The 17,600-nt window shown below is 40.1% G+C and overlaps 1 protein-coding gene across 10 annotated transcripts in view; it reads right to left on the reverse strand.

Annotated features, from left to right (window-relative positions):
- Positions 1-17,600, reverse strand: part of LOC133847703 (protein kinase shaggy) — a 49,913-nt gene that overhangs the window by 16,477 nt on the left and 15,836 nt on the right. For 3 of the 10 annotated variants that reach the window (XM_062282885.1, XM_062282886.1, XM_062282882.1), the window contains exon 1: positions 5,951-7,820. The exons of 4 other annotated variants lie outside the window; for them this stretch is intronic. In XM_062282885.1, coding sequence (XP_062138869.1) covers positions 5,951-7,700 — 1,750 coding nt within the window. In that variant the 5' untranslated portion in view covers positions 7,701-7,820. Of the gene's footprint in view, positions 1-5,950; positions 7,827-17,600 lie in introns of those variants that run through there. 3 more of the 10 variants (XR_009895184.1, XM_062282892.1, XM_062282881.1) reach the window with 2 other exon arrangements.

Consider the following 17,600-nt stretch of genomic DNA (forward strand, 5'->3'; position numbering starts at 1 on the left):
TGTGGCATACACGACATTGGAATTGTTTGCGTCGCGAGGCGCCACCAACAACAACAATATCGACAATAATGTTGGCATAGCCAAAGGCCCAAAAATCTCGATGACTATTAAGCAATTAACTAAATCTTGACAACAAACTTGCAAACATAGAACATAGAGCGAATAGTCAACATTATTTAACATCAAATTGTCTAGCAAATATGGTCACACCTGAAGAATGTGTGGAACCTTTTCGATTTATTTACTTTATTTCATAAAAAAGAGCTTTTGCATAGCGTCTATAGCTCTATGACTATTAATTATTTAATTTAATCTTGATAAGAAAGCATGGAGCATAGATTATAGGCATTTTTAGCATTAAATTGCCTATCAAATATGGTCACACTTGAAGAATGGGTGGAACCTTATTGCATTTCTTAAAAAACCACTTTAACATTCTAAAGTACATATTCAATAAATATTTATTGTATGTGTGCAATAGAATAGAGAAGAATAAAAATCAGACAAATAAAAGCGTTTCCAAAGGCAAATTCCATTCTGAAGTAAACCATAAACATGAACTTGACTCACTCATGGAAATCTTTTGGATATTCATAACCATATTGTATATGTTAAATATCTCGAAATCGACTCGTCCCATCCACAGTTTATATATACATAGATTATATGAAACCGTCGTCCATCATCATGTCGATAGAATATCCCAAATGCATGTTTATGCCGTATTCATATTTTGGCTTATGTGGAAAATAAATCAAATTATCCACAGCTACCCATCCCTCCTATTTCCCCCCCGCTATTTCCAATATGATGCATTCCCCTCAGCAAACAAAAAAAAACATTAATTTTGCGCTCATTCGAGAGCTGTAAACATTGTAAAACAAGTCATGGGTATATTAAATGGAGCCCAGAGGGAAAAAGAGAGGAGGAGGAGGAGGGAAGCGCAGTGGGTGAAAAGCAATTTTTAGGTCTCGCGTTATTTATTTGTTGTAACGCGACGACGGCGACTAATCGATATACAAACACAGTTGGCAAGCAGAAGAAATCGCGCTCGCACGAAGAGAGCGGGGGATGGAGGGGGAGCGGGAGAGAGCTGCATGTGCAATGCTTATGGCATGACTTGGCAGAAAGAGCACAAGTTGGAGATGGAGAGAGGGCAAAGAGCGCAAAGACAGGCAGCAAAAAAGAGAGCGGGGGAGGAAAGAAGAGCGCAGTAAACTGAAACCAAAAACTTTATAGCTTCCATCCTATTAGCGTGGGGGGTGGGAATGAGTAGGTGCTGTCAGAACGAGAGAGAAAGGGAGAGGGAGGAAGGCAGGCATGAAATCTGATAAAAACATAACAGAAACAATAGAATAGGAATACGACACGTATCCAAATTTAACTTGGGCGTTCAGTCAAATTAGCATGCGATTGCATCTCTCAAGATACCCTGTAATCGGCAGGCGCTTAAAGCGAGCATACGCGACTGCGGACTGGGGCGACTAAAGTTCGTTTTACAGAAATAATTGGGCAAACCTTTTTTTAGCAGCTGCTTTGCGCGAATCGTCGTCATCCGATTATGCTATAGAATCGTCTCTGTTGCCAGCAATCAGCCAAATCACAAACACATTTCTTGGCAATCACAGCAATCGGACTAAAAAAGACTTCAGCAGGTAGCTAAAGTGATATTCCTGAGGTGGAAAGAGGAAGGGGATGGGGGAGGGGCGGCAATAACAATGGCACGCGGTAAGATCACGAGATGACTCGACCGCAGGCAAAGACAAACGTAAGAAGCAGACTGCAAGCGAGTGTGAGCGAGACAGAGAGAGGTTTTTTATCGATGATCAACTCGCATCGAATACATTGTTAATGCTGCGAAAATCGCAAAGCTCGCCAACAAAAATTTTCCATTTAACACTTTGACTTTGATCTGTTGACAATTTCATCGCACTGCACGCTGCATTCGCTCTCTCTTCCTCTCTCCCTCTCTTTTGCTGTGCTGCGCACATTTTACGTTGCATACTTTTAGGTGCTGCGAAGAAGCCACAAAAGTGAAGGCGACCCCCGCGCCGCATTGCAATTGCATAAACGAAGGAGACGTGCGATATGGTGGAAGCCATTTTGCCAAAGAAATCGATAACAAAAGTGAGCGAGAACAAGAAGGGAACAATCAAAGAGAGAGAGAGCGAGTAGTCTGCGCTGCTGACGACAACTCAGCTGCTCAAACAGAGCGCAACAGTTTTCAAGTGTATCGAGCGAGAAAAATAAAAGAAGCAAATTGTATAAAAGTCATAACGAAGTTTGTATACGCTTTGCATAATTAGATTCACATTCAATTAGCTCGATATTACTTAATACTTGAACTAAGAAAACACAATTTAAATTATTACAAATATCAATAGTATTTCGTTTATCGAGCATGCGTTACAAATCGAGTGTTGTTGTGAAGCGACTCGTTAGATCAACACACAGAGGATAACACAGCTGAGCAAAGGCCAGCGAAAGAAGATTAACAATTTCGTTGATGAACTTGTAAATTCGTTTGGTACAGTATTACCTCATTAAGTGCAAATTTGTATAAATATTGTATCGAATATTAAAGTCAATTAGTTAATTGTTTGACTGCTGAGTGCATAATCATGTTGTTATTGGCATTTGATTACGAACAAATATTTATGCAAATCATTGTGAAGTCTACGCGATTTCCGCTCTCTTTCTATCACTACTTTTCGCGCTAATCTAGACGATGATATTTTAAGGGGGGGCGAGATTTGCAGTCGCCGTTTTTTCCGCTGACTAAATACATTTTTTTTTTTTTTTTTTGTTTATTTCGTATCGCATCGAATGTTTAGCTTAGTTTGTTCACGAGTTTAGTTTCCGCTGATCTGAAGCGCTGACAATAAAAAGCTTTGCTCCGATCTTTTCCTATCTGTCTCAGTCAGCAACAACAGTTGGTCGATAAGTGCGTTTCATTTGCGCCCCCCCAGCAAATATTCAAATCAAAATCAAATGAAATTATAAATAAGAACACAAAAAAAAACAAGAAGGAAAATATGAATAAAAAATAGCTTGCAAAACAAGTTGACAAATATTTTCGAAAGTTTTGCCAGCTGTCAACAACGAGAGACACGCCTCCAATTTGCTATATAAAGCTATATATATATATATATATTCCCTATATATACACTCTATCTCTATATTTCCCTCTCTCTCTCTCTCTCTGTCTCTCTCTTTATATATGTGTACTTAGTCTCTGATGATCGTTGGTGTATGCATTATTTTTGGAAATACATATTTCGTTTCATTTCGTTTATGAGACAAGCGCGTGATTGCTAACGACAATGACAACGCCATCATCATCACAAAGATGAAACATCATCGCATAAAGTATGAACAGAAAGTGTATTATAATTATTATTATATGGCGACCATATAGTAATCAACATCTTTCACGACTTGACGCCCTGCTAAACACACTGATAACCTGACAAGAACATGATGAAGCAGCTCAGCCGTGTGTCGTCGCTTGTCTTATCACTCAGCATCTTATAGAGAGAGAGCAAAGGGAGGCCCCAACAATCTGAATGTTATACTAAGTGCTACCTGAAATATAGATGCTACCACTCGTAACGTGCATATAAAACAGATGATCAACTAGTTGGGGGCAGCTTAACTATTTATAAATATTGTTTGCTCAACGTGAGACCTCTTGACACAACAATCGCCCACCTTTTATACTAAATGATTCTATTTTTCATATTTCATTCCATTTCGATCCCTATTTTAGACTTCTCAACACAACAATCGTCCACCATTTATACTAAATGATTTGTCTAATACGGTTTCAACCGGGGTTTTTTTTTTTAATTTGTCATATGTTCCTTACTTTAACCTCTGATTTTTTATGATTTCCTAATTCATTTCCATTACTTTTTATTGACGTTTTACAATATTTTGTTCAATTCCATTTCGTTCCTTACTTTGCCTTAGACTTATGAAGTCATTCCATTACTTCTTTACGTTTTTCAATATATTGTTTCAATTCATTTCGTTTCTTTTTTTGCAATTCCACTCTCTTTTATTCCATTATTTATTTTGGCCAGTTCTATTTCATTTCGTTCCTTACTTTAGATTTATTATGTTATTTCTTAGTTCATTCCCATTACTTTTTGTTGGCGTTTCACAACACATTGTTTCATTCTACTTCGCTTTGCACTTTAGCCTTTTATCCCGTTACTTATTTTGACTAGTTTCATTTCATTTCGTTTCTTACTTAAGCCTCAGATTTTTGATGCGTTTTTATGTTATTCCCATTTTTTTTTGTTCCATTTCATTTCGTTTCTTTCTTTGAAATTGCAATCTAACACTTTTATGCCATTAGTTTTTATGACTAAGTAATCTACCTTAAATGTTAAGCTTTATTATAATGGAACAAAATGTGTGCTATATCTTTATTTTTCTATCTTTCTAATCTTAACAATCAACGTGCCGGCTGTCTACCATATAGTAATAAACTGTATTGCCGCAATTCACCTTTTTTTCGAGAATGTTATGCTAATCTAACGTGTTTCAATGCCAATTCGTTCCGCCTTTTTGGCTAATACACAAAATTTCCGCCCATAAAATGCAAAAACGTTTACAAGCCATGTCGTATAAATAGAGACGGTTTATACGCCTAGAATAATGTAGAAGAATTTCTTTTGAAATACGATGACTTTTAAGACCAACAACAAAAACAAAATAAAGAGAAAATCATTGGCTAACATAAATCAACAGTTGTTCGTCGGTCTTATCAATCTCTGAGCTGAGCAACAACAAAGGCCAGTGATAGCAACCGCTAAACGGGGCGTGGCATCTCCTCCTTAGCCCGCTTTGCTTTCTACTTATCAGTCGACCCAACAACGACACAATTGAAGAAACGCGACACAATAATCATCATAAAAATTAACACACAGCTCTTCTCATGCATTGATGATTTGTGAACGTTGTGTGTGGAACGATCGGTAATGGACTAGTGTAGTGGGCAAATAACGGGAATTTATCAGAAAAAGCAAGTACAAAGTTCGTTCAGTCGGAGTTTCATCACTAGGAAAAATAACCAGACCGCGAAGACACCGAAAACAAAGCGCAAAGAATTTATAATTTATAATCTATATATTGTATATATGTATGTATATATAGTCGGTCGGTCGGTCGTTGTGTTCATGCCATTTGTTTCTGATATTCCCCCACCCATTTAGTAGCTCCGACCATGTACAATGTATTTGTATTAAAGATTAAAAAAAGAACTCGTGATTAGGTCATTAAAAAGCCAGCCGCAGGCAGTCAGATGTCAACAGTAATGCTCGCATTATAATACTAATTGAATCGAAGTACACATCATGGGGGAATCGAATGGAAACGCAGATGTTCCAATGCCACAACGTTTCAGTGATTAAGCGATATTTATAGTCAGATAATGTGCTTTAGATTGTGATTGTCACATAAAGCAAATTTATAATGTCCATCGATTAAAGGAAACGCCAATTGAGGTGTTCTATTACCAGTTGTTCCGCTGATTAGATTTGCTTCTCTAAGAAATTGCCGATCGATAATGTCAAATCGATAATTTATGCTAGTCATTTACACTATCAGAAATTAAAGAAAATTCGAGTGTGTTCTAATTCCAATTGTACCAATTTCAAAAGTCAAAACAAACACAATTGTGTTTTAATTTCAGTCGTACCAATTCCATACGTTTTTACATTTTTTTTGAGTGTGCAGCTTACCCTTTACCCGTTGTCACTAGTCTAGATACACATGGAATTGAAACATTGTCACTTACCTAGAAAGAGAAGAAAGTTAAAAATTGAAATTAGTAAAACAAGTTGTTTTAAAGAGGAACCATAATATAAGGAGATCGATAGAATAATTGCAAGTGCGGGTTTGGGTATCGACAAATCGATAACTCTCGATAACGATTATTTACCTAATATGTGCTTAAACTTTTGCACCACTTTGGTCCAACTAACGCAGGATTGTGTTCTCGCCAATTTCGCAGTCTTAACCCTCTCGAGGCCAGCATCAAGACCGGCCTCAGCTCCCGTCTCATCGACATCATCGTCAGCCGCTGTCGCGGCATCGAGATCGATGTCATCAACATCTTCAGCGGCAGCACAATCGTGCGGATGATCTCGATTGCGATTGCTATTGCGATCATCGGAGTGACGGCGGGCGGATTTAAAAGTGCTGCTGCTGTTGCTATTGATGGTGGCATCATAATGATTGTCATGGCTATGGCTGCGCACTCGCATCTTCACCACGTCCGCATCGGGATCATCATCATGATCATGATGATTTCTATCACAGTTGATGTTGTTGTTGTTAACTGCAGAAGCTTGTTGCTGCTTCTGTGGCACTTGTTGCTGCGGATGAGGCTGCTGCTGCTCTTTGGTATCAATGCCGCTGGCAGCCAAATTGGATGCCACCGTTGTGTTGCGCTTCTTGCGCTGCTCCTCACGCTCCCGCTTTAGCAACGCCTTCTGCTGCTTGGCCTGTCGCTGCTTCTGCTTTCGCGCAAACTTCTCCCGCAACTTGGGACTCCCAAACTCGTCCAGATAATACATTGTATCCTGCAGTCCATCCTTGCGATTGATCAGCTTCGCATCAATGTGCGGATCCTCATTGATCTTGAGTAGGGGGAAATAGATGTGACCGTCGGTGCCCAGATTGCGGACATCCTTGCGCTTCGCAGCGGCCGCAGCGACTGTGAGTGGCGCCAATTCCAGGGGGAGATCTTCTTCGGCCTTTACCAGGGATGCGAGCAACTGTTGTTGCTGCCTCTGGGAGCCGTCTAACTCATCACCATGACCGCCGGGACCAATATTGATGATGATGCCCGACTGTGTGTCCTCCTCATCGACCTCATCGACAGCCACACCATCATCGGCTTCCTCCTCATCCTCTTCGTCATCATCATCGTCGGGATTATCGATAATGTCGACCTCCTCGATGCGATCCTCGACATCGAAACCTTGCGTGCTGTTCGTGCTCTTGTATTTGATGCGACGCAAGGCGCCAACGCCACCCGAAGGAACAACGCCATTCGAGACCCCAACGCTGCTCAGCTCCAAAGCGGATGCCGCTCGCGTTCGACTCCGACGATGATGATGGCTGCTGTTGCTGCTGCCGATGGTCGCAACACCGCCGACAACCTCGTTGCCGCTGCTGCTTCCAAGCGATTCGCTGCTGCTGTTCGATTGTCCACCGCCAGCGCCAACCGAGGAGGCGCCTTCATTGCCCCTCTGCTCAATGCCGCTGTCCTGGCTGAGCAGCAGCAACTGTTGTTGTTGCTGCTGCTGTTGTTGCTGGCGCTGCTGTTGCTGTTGGCGCTGCCATTTCGGCAACGGGCCATGCAAACTCAGCGATCCGCTGCTGCTGCGCACCGGCGGCAACTGTTGCAGTTGCAACAGCGTCGATTGCTGTTGTGCGGCAAGTTGCTTCTGTGAGGCACTCGTCACGATGACGCCGCTGTCCGCAGAGCCCGTTGAGGTTTGTGTCGAGAAGCGTTCACTTAACGGTATTTTGATGGGTGCACTAATTACTGCTGAGTTGTTGATGTTGTTGTTGATGTTGTTGTGGTTGCTGCTGCTGTTGCTGGCAACAGTTGGCGGCGCAAGTGTGGTTGCTGCTGCGACTGTTGCTGCTGCTGCGGCTTTTGTTGTTGCTGTTGTTGCCATCAGGTTTTGTCACTTCAATTTTCAATGATAATAGTTCAAATACTATATACTATATACAGTATTTATTTCAAGTCTGTTTTCTTGCTTATTTTTAGTATATTTTACTTTTTCTTCTTTCTCACTGACAACTTTGGTTGCCTCAGAGTCACATTGCCTATCGATTCGATTAATCGATTAACGATAACATTCAAAACATATATTTATTAGCAAATTTTATTTTTGGCAAATTCTAATTAACTTTTCTCTTTCGTTTTTTTTTTCGCTTTGCTTTGTTTTTATTGCTTTATGTAAACATTGCTAGACTATTTATTTTCGTGCACTTTTCCTTTTCGCTTGCTTCGCTATTTTTAGCTCGCAACAACAATAAAAAAAGCAACAAAAAAATACAAATCTTTTAAAACACACCAACAACAAAAAAAAAAACACACACAAATTGAGAAAAACGAAAATGAAGTGAAAAAATAGAAATAGATGAGATATATTTTTCTTTTTTTTTTCTTTCTTTCTTTTGCTACGCGCCACGCAATAAAAACAAAACACACACCAAACACACACACACAAGCACTAGCAAAAAAAAAAAAGCGAAAGAAAAGCTAAATACTTTTGCTGTGAGACTACGCGCAATTCGTTGTTGTTGTTGTTGCTGTCGTTGTTCTTTACGCGTTGTTGTTATTGCAAAATGTTTGTGTAGCGCAACAGAGAAGGCAACGGCAACATATGTGTGTGCGGGCGCTCTTGAGGTCGCGATTGAACTGAAAAACACAGCAACAGCAACAGAAACAGAAACTCAATTTCCAAATTATCAAACGGGGCAGCGGCGACCGCGACAGCGACTGCGACGTCGCTGCTTGCTGCTGGCGCCTGCTGACGCACGTCAAACGCACACAACAATGAGAGAACGCGCTACGAAATGGCAATGAAACGAAACACAACAGCGAGAACGTTTGAGAGAGGGAGAGAGAGAGAACGCGCGCTTTTGCTGGGCGTCGATGATAAAAGCACAAAAGCGAAAGTCATTAAGTTGGCGTCGTTTAGCGCGCGCGTGTGGAACGCGTGGAATTGAAACGTTTATTGTTCACACTGCAGTCAAGCGAATGCAGCACCAAAAATGGGGCGTGACGCAGTCCTCCTTCTCATCAATGACTTTTACTATACTTCGATGTTTTATCTTATCTTTGTTACCCGAAAAAACCAGAGTTGGAGCGAAGAAAAGACGAACTATTGGTGCTCTCTCTCTTGAAGCGCTGTCTTAACTGTAATAATATACAATTGCAGCACTGAATATTTATGAGGAGGTGTTAAATCAAAACACAACACACACATTGCTGATAGCAAAGAAGACTGGCAGGCAGAGGGGGGATTCGTCTTTAAGCTGTAAAGCGCTACAACACAAATCTCAACTATAAAACAAATGGATGAAGGAAGGGTAGCACATATCAAGGGTGCTGGGAGCCAAGTTAAACTTATTAAATATGTACATATTGTAAAAAACGCGCTCGAGTGTATAAACAACAACAACAACAACAGCCGCAACTAGCAGCACAGAAACGAGAACAACAACCAGAAGAAAAAGAAGGAGAGGAGAAGGAGGAGGAGGAGGAACGAGAACAACAAGCTGAACAACATGGTATAGTAGAAGGCAACATTCAGTTGCCGCCGTTGCTCAAGTGCAAACAGTGGAAAATTTTTTTGTGTTCTCCTCTCCACCTCCACCTTCTCATCCCTGCTTCTCTTTCTCCCTTCTCCCTTCTCCCTCTTCCCCACCACCATCGTTCATCGACTGTCCCGAGTTCTTTTGCTTGCTTTGCACTTGGCTTGTGTCTTTTACCAACATTTCCAATGCACACACGCAAAAGACCGAAACTGTTGACAAAGGATTGGCGCAAAGGGTAGGCACCACTTGGCAGGGAGGGGGTAGGAGGAGGTAGGAGGTAGTAGTAGGAATAGCAAGATGGCTCCTCAAAGGAAGCTCATTTGTATCGACAACAGCGCAATATCGTTGACCGTCGTCGAACGACGCATTAGCGCAAATTAGAAGGAGTGTCAGCAAGCGAAACGAAATGGAATGAAACAAGAAATGACGCTATGCACAGTCCCGTAATAGAGCCACAGTAAGCAAGAGTACTATGTACTTAGATGGTTTTAAATTTCTGATTGCAAAAGCTAAAGGGCTGTTTGTAGTGTCAAGGAGGCTGAACAGGTAGGGTGAAAGGGTTTAACCGAATAGCACTGGATAGAGGTTGAAAGAGCGAAAGCTTGTCAACATATTGCAAATTCCCCCAACAACCTTCCTAAACCTAGTACTGCATATAGGTTGAAGTCCCAATTCAGTTAACATTCTGCAAGTTCCCCTAAGAACTCAACAACCTTCGTAAACCTTTTCCATCATAGGTCATAACCGTAGCACCTTGAGAGCCCCAACTCAATTAAGAAATGTTCAAGTTCGCTCAAACTCATCTTCTTCCATTATATGAGGTCTGTGCTCTAGGGAGTAGACAACCTCAACCTACTTTCTCAGGCGCTAATTGAGAATTATCAGACGAAAAGGACACACATAAATAACGAGAAAGGTCAATAGAACTCGATAAGAGAGTAGCACAAAAGGTATGAAATAAATTTCGATATGTATCAACCACACAAATTAGATGGAACCTGCATCTAAGTAGTTCTAAATAATTTAGCTAGCCCCCATTGACATTTAAGCACTTTCTCCGCGCTAAGTGCAGTTGAGTCTCATCATCATCATCATCTTGACGTAGCATTTGACCCTAAGCTGACCACCTGACATTTAGCTTAATTGTCTGAGTTCTCTTTACCTTCGGTTTGCCCCTTTTTCCCCCTGTGTTTTATTGTTTTAACTGTCGTAATCTCCCCTCCTTCTCTTCTTCGGGTTGGTATCAAAAGCAAGTGCGCAGTTTTTAGGGCGTGTGTTAGTAGCTGTATTTTTTTTTTTCATTCGAGATATTATATATATTTTATCGGGTTGACATTGAGAGTAGACGGGGAGTGACGACGACTTAGATATGCATAGTATACATAATACACACATTCTGACAAGTGGATTTGTTTGTGGGGAGAGGAGAGGAGCGGACAGGTGAGGGGAGAGTCAACCCTTTCGCGCTTTTTATTTATTAAACATAAATCGTGCGGCTAACAACGTTGGCAATGACTTTCGTCTTTCTTTTGAGCTCCACGTGTCCAGTTCCACGACCCCAAGTTCCCCCCGCTCTCTCTCTCTCTCCCTCTATCTCTTACAAAGTGAGGGCTCACCATTATAAAAAAGGAAAAAGTCAACTTCAATTTACATGGCAAATGAGTTGAGTCGTCGTCGCCTGTTGTTGTTGTTGTTGTTAGTGTTCTTTGCTGTTGTGTTGACGGACTTGAACTTGCATGTCGATAATTCCACGTTCTGTTTTTGCAGTCAGGGGTATAAAGGTAAAGGTGGTAAGGGGGTAAAAGAGGGAGGCTCGTTCCTCTATATAGCATGTTCCGAGTGTAGTTGCGACACGTGTAGCAGGCGCCAGTAGTTAAATATGTATAAATAGCAACTGAAAATCAGGCAAGGGTTGTTCTTCTGTACTTTTTTCTCCTCCCTCACCCATAGTCTTGCTCTCTCTGGCTCTCTCTGTCTCTCTCGCTCCTCCCAAGGCCCCGCGCATTCATATCGATTCTTGAGAAATGCTCACAGCAATTAAAAATGCGGTTTGTTAAGGTTAAAAAGGGACTGTTGTGTTACTTGGAACTTCGTATTCCTATGACGAAAGCTTGGCACCTTTTGATGTGCTCTAACATACCCTGTAATTTCATGTAAGCAGGATATTTTTAAAGCTGCACCACTTTACTTGTACCAACACTTGATTACAGGGTATTTCACACTGTCTCTTTTACTTCGAAAGCTAAACCTTCTTTGATGTGCTCTATCATACCCTGTAATTTCATGTAATACAATTTTAGATGACCACTGGACCACTTTACTTTTAACTACACTTGATTACAGGGTACATATCACAGTCCCCACCACTTTGTTTCTTATCGTTTTTCGTTTTTGGGTCTAGGCCGCTTGGCAAGCTCCCAAAAAGAAAAAAAAAAAGTCCCATGATCGTGGATCCAACTAAAAATAATGCCAGAAGGCAGCAAATACGCAAGAAAACAATAAAAGAAGAAAAATGGGCAACTGGGGAGAGGAAAGCAGGCAGAAAATGACAAATTGTCCGATCTGGGGGCAATACGAAAATAGTTTTACGGCACAGCAGCGCCATCTGCTGGGCGAAATGGGAGCGCAACCGTAATGAAAGTAAAAGGTAACATCACAAAAGCCAAGAGACGGGGCAAAAAAAATATTTGCATTTCATTTGCGAAACAACAAAAGATTTTCTTTTGTTTCGTTTCGGGGGGGTTATGGGATTATTTGCCAAAGAAGAAGAGCTTTGGGCTAGGAATGGAACGAAATGTAAACTGTTATCGCTACTCAATTGTTTCGCTTGTCGTCGTCGCCTAATGACCAAAGCCAGACATGCAGACTGTCAATTATCAATAATTGCATTTGGGGAGGAGAAGGAGGCGTTCGTTTGGCATTTAAAAGCAATTACCTATTGATAGAGCGATCGAAATACAGAATTGGAGGAGCACCTGCTGACCAAGAGGCGGGCGAGCAGCTGCTAATTGAACTTTTCCCAGATAACAACAAAGCCAAACACCAAGAGGGAGTTGGAAGCAGTGCTAACTGGTTGACAAGCCACCGCTAACCAGTCAATTATCGGTTATAACTAGATTTCCAACATGGGGGACGGAGAGGGGGATGGGGAGGACAACAGGAACAACAAGGAGCTGTCTCGATTAGTGGCTCGTGTTGACCTCGGCGAAAGCGATTAAGGCAAACACGATTTGATATTTTTGGTTAAACTTGTGCACAAACAATAATCAACTTGCAATTAAATATTCATTCGTTTCGGAAAATATTAAGCCAAAGAGAATCCAAATGATATTTGTCTTCAAAAAGTGGAAGAACTTTTTCATCGAAGATTTCTTTCAGAAAATATCGAGCTAAAGAGTTTCTAAATTGATATTTGTAGAAGAGTTTCATCGTGTAGTTCTTTAAATGAACTTCTTCATCTACGTTTCGTTTCGGAAAGTATCAAAAGCTAAAGAGTTTCCAAATAATATTTTGTTTTTCAAAGAACTATTTCAACAACTTTGCAATATATGGAATATAAAGCTAGAAATAAAGATAAACAAGCAGCAAAAATAATCGCGCATCAGCAGAAATACAAAAGGAATCCAATTTATGTAGAATCATCAAGAAACTATAGCTGCTTTTTTATGTGCAGAGCTCAACACATCTGCATATGTCGGATCGGGGAGGAATGGGGATTGCTCCTTTGTTAAGTAATTGGTTTTAAAGCAAAAGGGAAATATGGGGGGGAGCAAAAGCAGACTAGACGGCAGGCAGTTCATAGATAATCAGGGAACAACTGGGGCGTGGCTACAACGTGTCCCGTTAGTTGTCTGAGCATGCAAACTGTTGACAAATGACAACAAATACACACAAACACACACATAAAAGTGTGTGTGACACGCAAATCGATAAAGACAATAAGATGACGACAATAATGGGACAGCAAACTGAGTTTACTCGACGTGCAGATACCTTGTTCTAAGATTTATTAATTAAAAAAATTTATAATAGTTTTTAGGAACAATAATGAAACTGGACAACAAAAAGACAAAGTATAAAGTGAAGCAAACTGAGTTTACTCGACTTACAAACACCTCGTCCCTTTTCTTTTATTTTGAATTTTATGGATATATTGAAAAAGTATATAATCTTTTTTTTTTTTAGTAATTGGAATTTGGTTGACAGTTGAATAATGCATAAAATAATAATTTAACAATTATATAATGCACATATTCATAAAGTTTACCCACTGTGCATGCATCATCACACCGCACACAGGGTGTCAAAAGTCAATGGGAATGACAAGTGAACGAAAGACGATGCCAGAAGCGACCACAACAATGCAGAAGAAGAAGATACGAGACCACACATAGCACATAACGCTCAATCGTTGTGTTGACGTCGTCAGAAAAGGCAAAGAACATGCCACATTCCATCGTTCCACCATATTGCTATATATGAAAAAGAGTGGAAATGTATTTCATTTGGTTTTTCTTTTTTGTGTTATATCCATATACGATCCACACTTTATTATTACCAACAGAGGTTGGTTTATTTTATTTTTTTTTCTTGTAAAGGTGTTTAAATCACAAAAAACGAAAAAAAAGGAAAAGATATATGAAACACGCGATTTGTGGACGCTGCTGCTGGACTTTATTTCGTTTCGAGTCTTTTAATGAGGCGACCGACTGTACTTTAAGTAAGTACATATAATCATTGTCATGTTCCAAATAGCAACAAGAGCAATAACAAAGAAGCGCTGACTGCGCCAGCCTGCTGACGTTCATATGTTGAATGAAAGACAGCGAACACAACACAACACAACACAAAAGACATTTGGAAGACGCATTCGCATTCACATTCACATTCACACATTCGATGGGGAAACTGAAACTGCGTCTTAGACATTCGACGAAATGCGATAATTTTTTAGTTGAAACTCGCTTTATACTTATTTACGATGATGAGCAATAGTTGTTGTTGCTGTTATTGTTGCTGTTATTATTATACTACACTTGCTATTTAGTATGTATGCTTATGTATAACACACTTGGAATTGGGAATTGTGGAATGGGTGGCGTATAAGGGGGATGGATGAGGGGAGGCGACACATGTTTAACAGTATAATTATATGTTAATTATTTAACCCAATTTGATGACAACGTGATATGAATACACTTAGAAACAATGCGACTTTGTACTCCAGAGCGATTTCGATTAACGACGAGCATCGTTTTCCACACACACACACACAATGTGGCAATGGAACGTTAACGGGAAATGCCCAATGCAAATCCAAAGTGCATTCCACAGAGTAATAACTTAAAGTAAACTTTGGAAATACCCGATGCGCACATGTTGTGCATTCTAAAGTGAAACGAAATGGAAAAGGAACATAGTGGAACGAAATGGAATGAAACCCAATATAAACTACAAGTTAAGAAGTTGGTCAAATTATGACCTGTACCTTTGAAACGAAATGAAAATGAAACATGCATAACCACCAAACATCAAGCTTTTCAAAGTGGAACGAAATGCAATGGAACAAGATATTTAATCCATTTAAGAAGTTAGTAAACCTTACAAGACTGAAACAACTTTACATTGAAACAGATCATGGCCTGTACTTTGGAAACGATATGGAAATGGAACACTGCATAAAAAGCAACTGGGAAAACCGACTGCAAACAAGGTCGCTGACAAGAGAAAAGTGAATGCAGCTTGATTGATTTGTGAATGGAACAAGTAAATACGCATGTAATGCAATCGACATTATCGCTAGATAAAAAGTGAAACACACACACACACACACAACGCAGTTCCTCAATTAACGATAAATGCAATTAAATTGAAATTAAATACGCTGCAAAAAGTAAATAACTAATGAGGCGCCTTTTGCGATGAATTTCACTGCAGATAGCAGAAAACAGGTGGCAAAAATATGCAGCATTGATTACCACCACCACCCCATGATGTTCCATTGCCAACGTTCCGCGCTCCACACAGTTTGGCATATCATTATTATATTAATATTGAGCAATACAGCGATGAGGTTGCTGATGAAGGTGGAAGGAAGGAATCGTTAGACTAATCTTATCTAAAAACGCTAAATGCAAAATTCACGTTAATTAATCAAGCAAAAATAATATAATAATGGTTCAATTTTTATTAGGCGAATAGCGCAAAAAATAGAAAATGAAATAGCGAACAAAGGCAATTAATTATGGCAACTGGGTTTCGTTTGCGTTTGCCCCTAAGTACTTTCCCGTGTTGCAAAGAACATGGAAAGCGCATATCTAGAGTGCTTTGCTCAGTGGCAAGTTTAATTAGAATTAAGTTGAACGGGGGCAGGGGCAGAGGAGACGGGATTGCAAATAGCTGCAACAGATGATGTTTTGCATGATTGACAAAAACAAAATCCGTAAACAAAAACAATGACGACGAACTGTAAACAACAACTACACAATAATCATAATAAAATATAATAAAAAAAAAAGAGGCGACGACGCAGATAATAATTATCAGGCATTGCACATTACAGAGTATAAAAGATTTCTCGCTTCACAATAAATTTACATAATGTCAGCGCTTTTTGTTGTTGTTCCATGACTCAACAAACACAGACACACACACACACACACACACACAGACAGACAGTACTCGCACACCCACAAAACAAAAGTGGTTCCCCTCTTTTGGCGCAACTCTTGAAGAGTTGTCAAGCATCCAATTGAGAAACTAGTTCAAATGGTTCAACAATTGTCATTCCAAGTGCATTCGTTAGTCGAGTTATTTTTCTCTTTTTTTTTCTCGCTTAATTTTTTAACACGCTACCCATAGGGTAGAAGGGTATTATAGGTTTGTGCCTCCATGAAATGAGTATGTAACAGACAGAAGGAGGTATCTACGGCCATATAAAGTATATACATATATTCTCGATCAGTCATGTCTGTGTGCCCGTATAAGCCTAAATCTTAGCTGCTTTGGCTGACAATTTTGTATATTTTACACACTATGGTATATTTTGAATGTAGTACTGTATTAAAATACCAAATATAGCATTTGGCGTATTTTCAACATTTTACGGTATGCTAATTCGGTATATTTTAAATACCGCATTGTTCTGCTTTCATTAAGTATCTCACAGTCGAGCACACTCGACTGTAGCTTTCTTACTTGTTTTTCTTTGTATTCGCATGACTTGCCATTCAGCCCCCGAAAGGGAAATTGCTGTTGACAATTTCCATTTCATTTTCATAATTCATTTTGAACTTAAGGCTAATGGAAATCCTCAACTTCTTCTCAATAACTCTTCGATTAATTACTTATAAATTTCGCAAATTATGATTTTCATTCAGAACTGTTTATTATCACACCCAATTGAATATCATAAATACCCCATTCTCAATAATTATCGATAAGCATAAAATTCGCATATTTCCGTTTTAATAGTATTTTTTGTTATTCGTTATTTTAATCAGGGGAATACCCATCCGGCATTACGGTTAGTCTGCTCTCGGTCATTTATCAGTCTGTCTGTCTCCCATTTTTGTTGGCTGATTCATAAGCTATATTCTGACTCCGGCTTTCGACGCGGAGGAGTTTCGACCGAACCTGATCCGTAAGCTTTGCTGACTAAATGCTGTGTGTGTGTATGACACACAGAAATACCAATTGCTTCCCTCTCGCTCGCTCTACTACACAACAATACCCTTTCAATAACAAACCAAAACCAAAACCAAAAAAAAACACGCTCTACAATTTATGTTGTGGCCTTTCCCGCGGCCTCTCGCTTCTGCTAAATTTGTTTTGATGAATTTGCGGCGCTCGCAAGCTGAGTTATTAATTGCATCAGCCAATTTGAAGGCACGCATACAAACACAAACGGAGCACACGCATAGAGTAGGTGTTATACCAACAACTGGTGGATGTCGCGTGCGGCATTGAGACGATCTCCATGAGCCACGATCGAATGGCAGAGAGAGAGAGAGAGCGAGAGGGTGCTTGGCATTTCATTTGCTTTAAATGCTTCAATTAAAAAGCGAAAATTGATTTTCCTTTTACGCAGCGCATAATAATTCTCAGAATCGCGTCTCCCTCCTTATGTAGTATATATACACACACAAATATTTATAGTTTGCCGGGCCTACCCTGACCCGCCTTTGTCAGCCTCACTCTCCCTCTCCCTCCCACTTGCACTCCCACTCGTCCACAATCACGCTCCA

The sequence above is a fragment of the Drosophila sulfurigaster genome, chromosome X (assembly GCF_023558435.1).
Source record: "Drosophila sulfurigaster albostrigata strain 15112-1811.04 chromosome X, ASM2355843v2, whole genome shotgun sequence".
NCBI lineage: Eukaryota > Metazoa > Arthropoda > Insecta > Diptera > Drosophilidae > Drosophila > Drosophila sulfurigaster.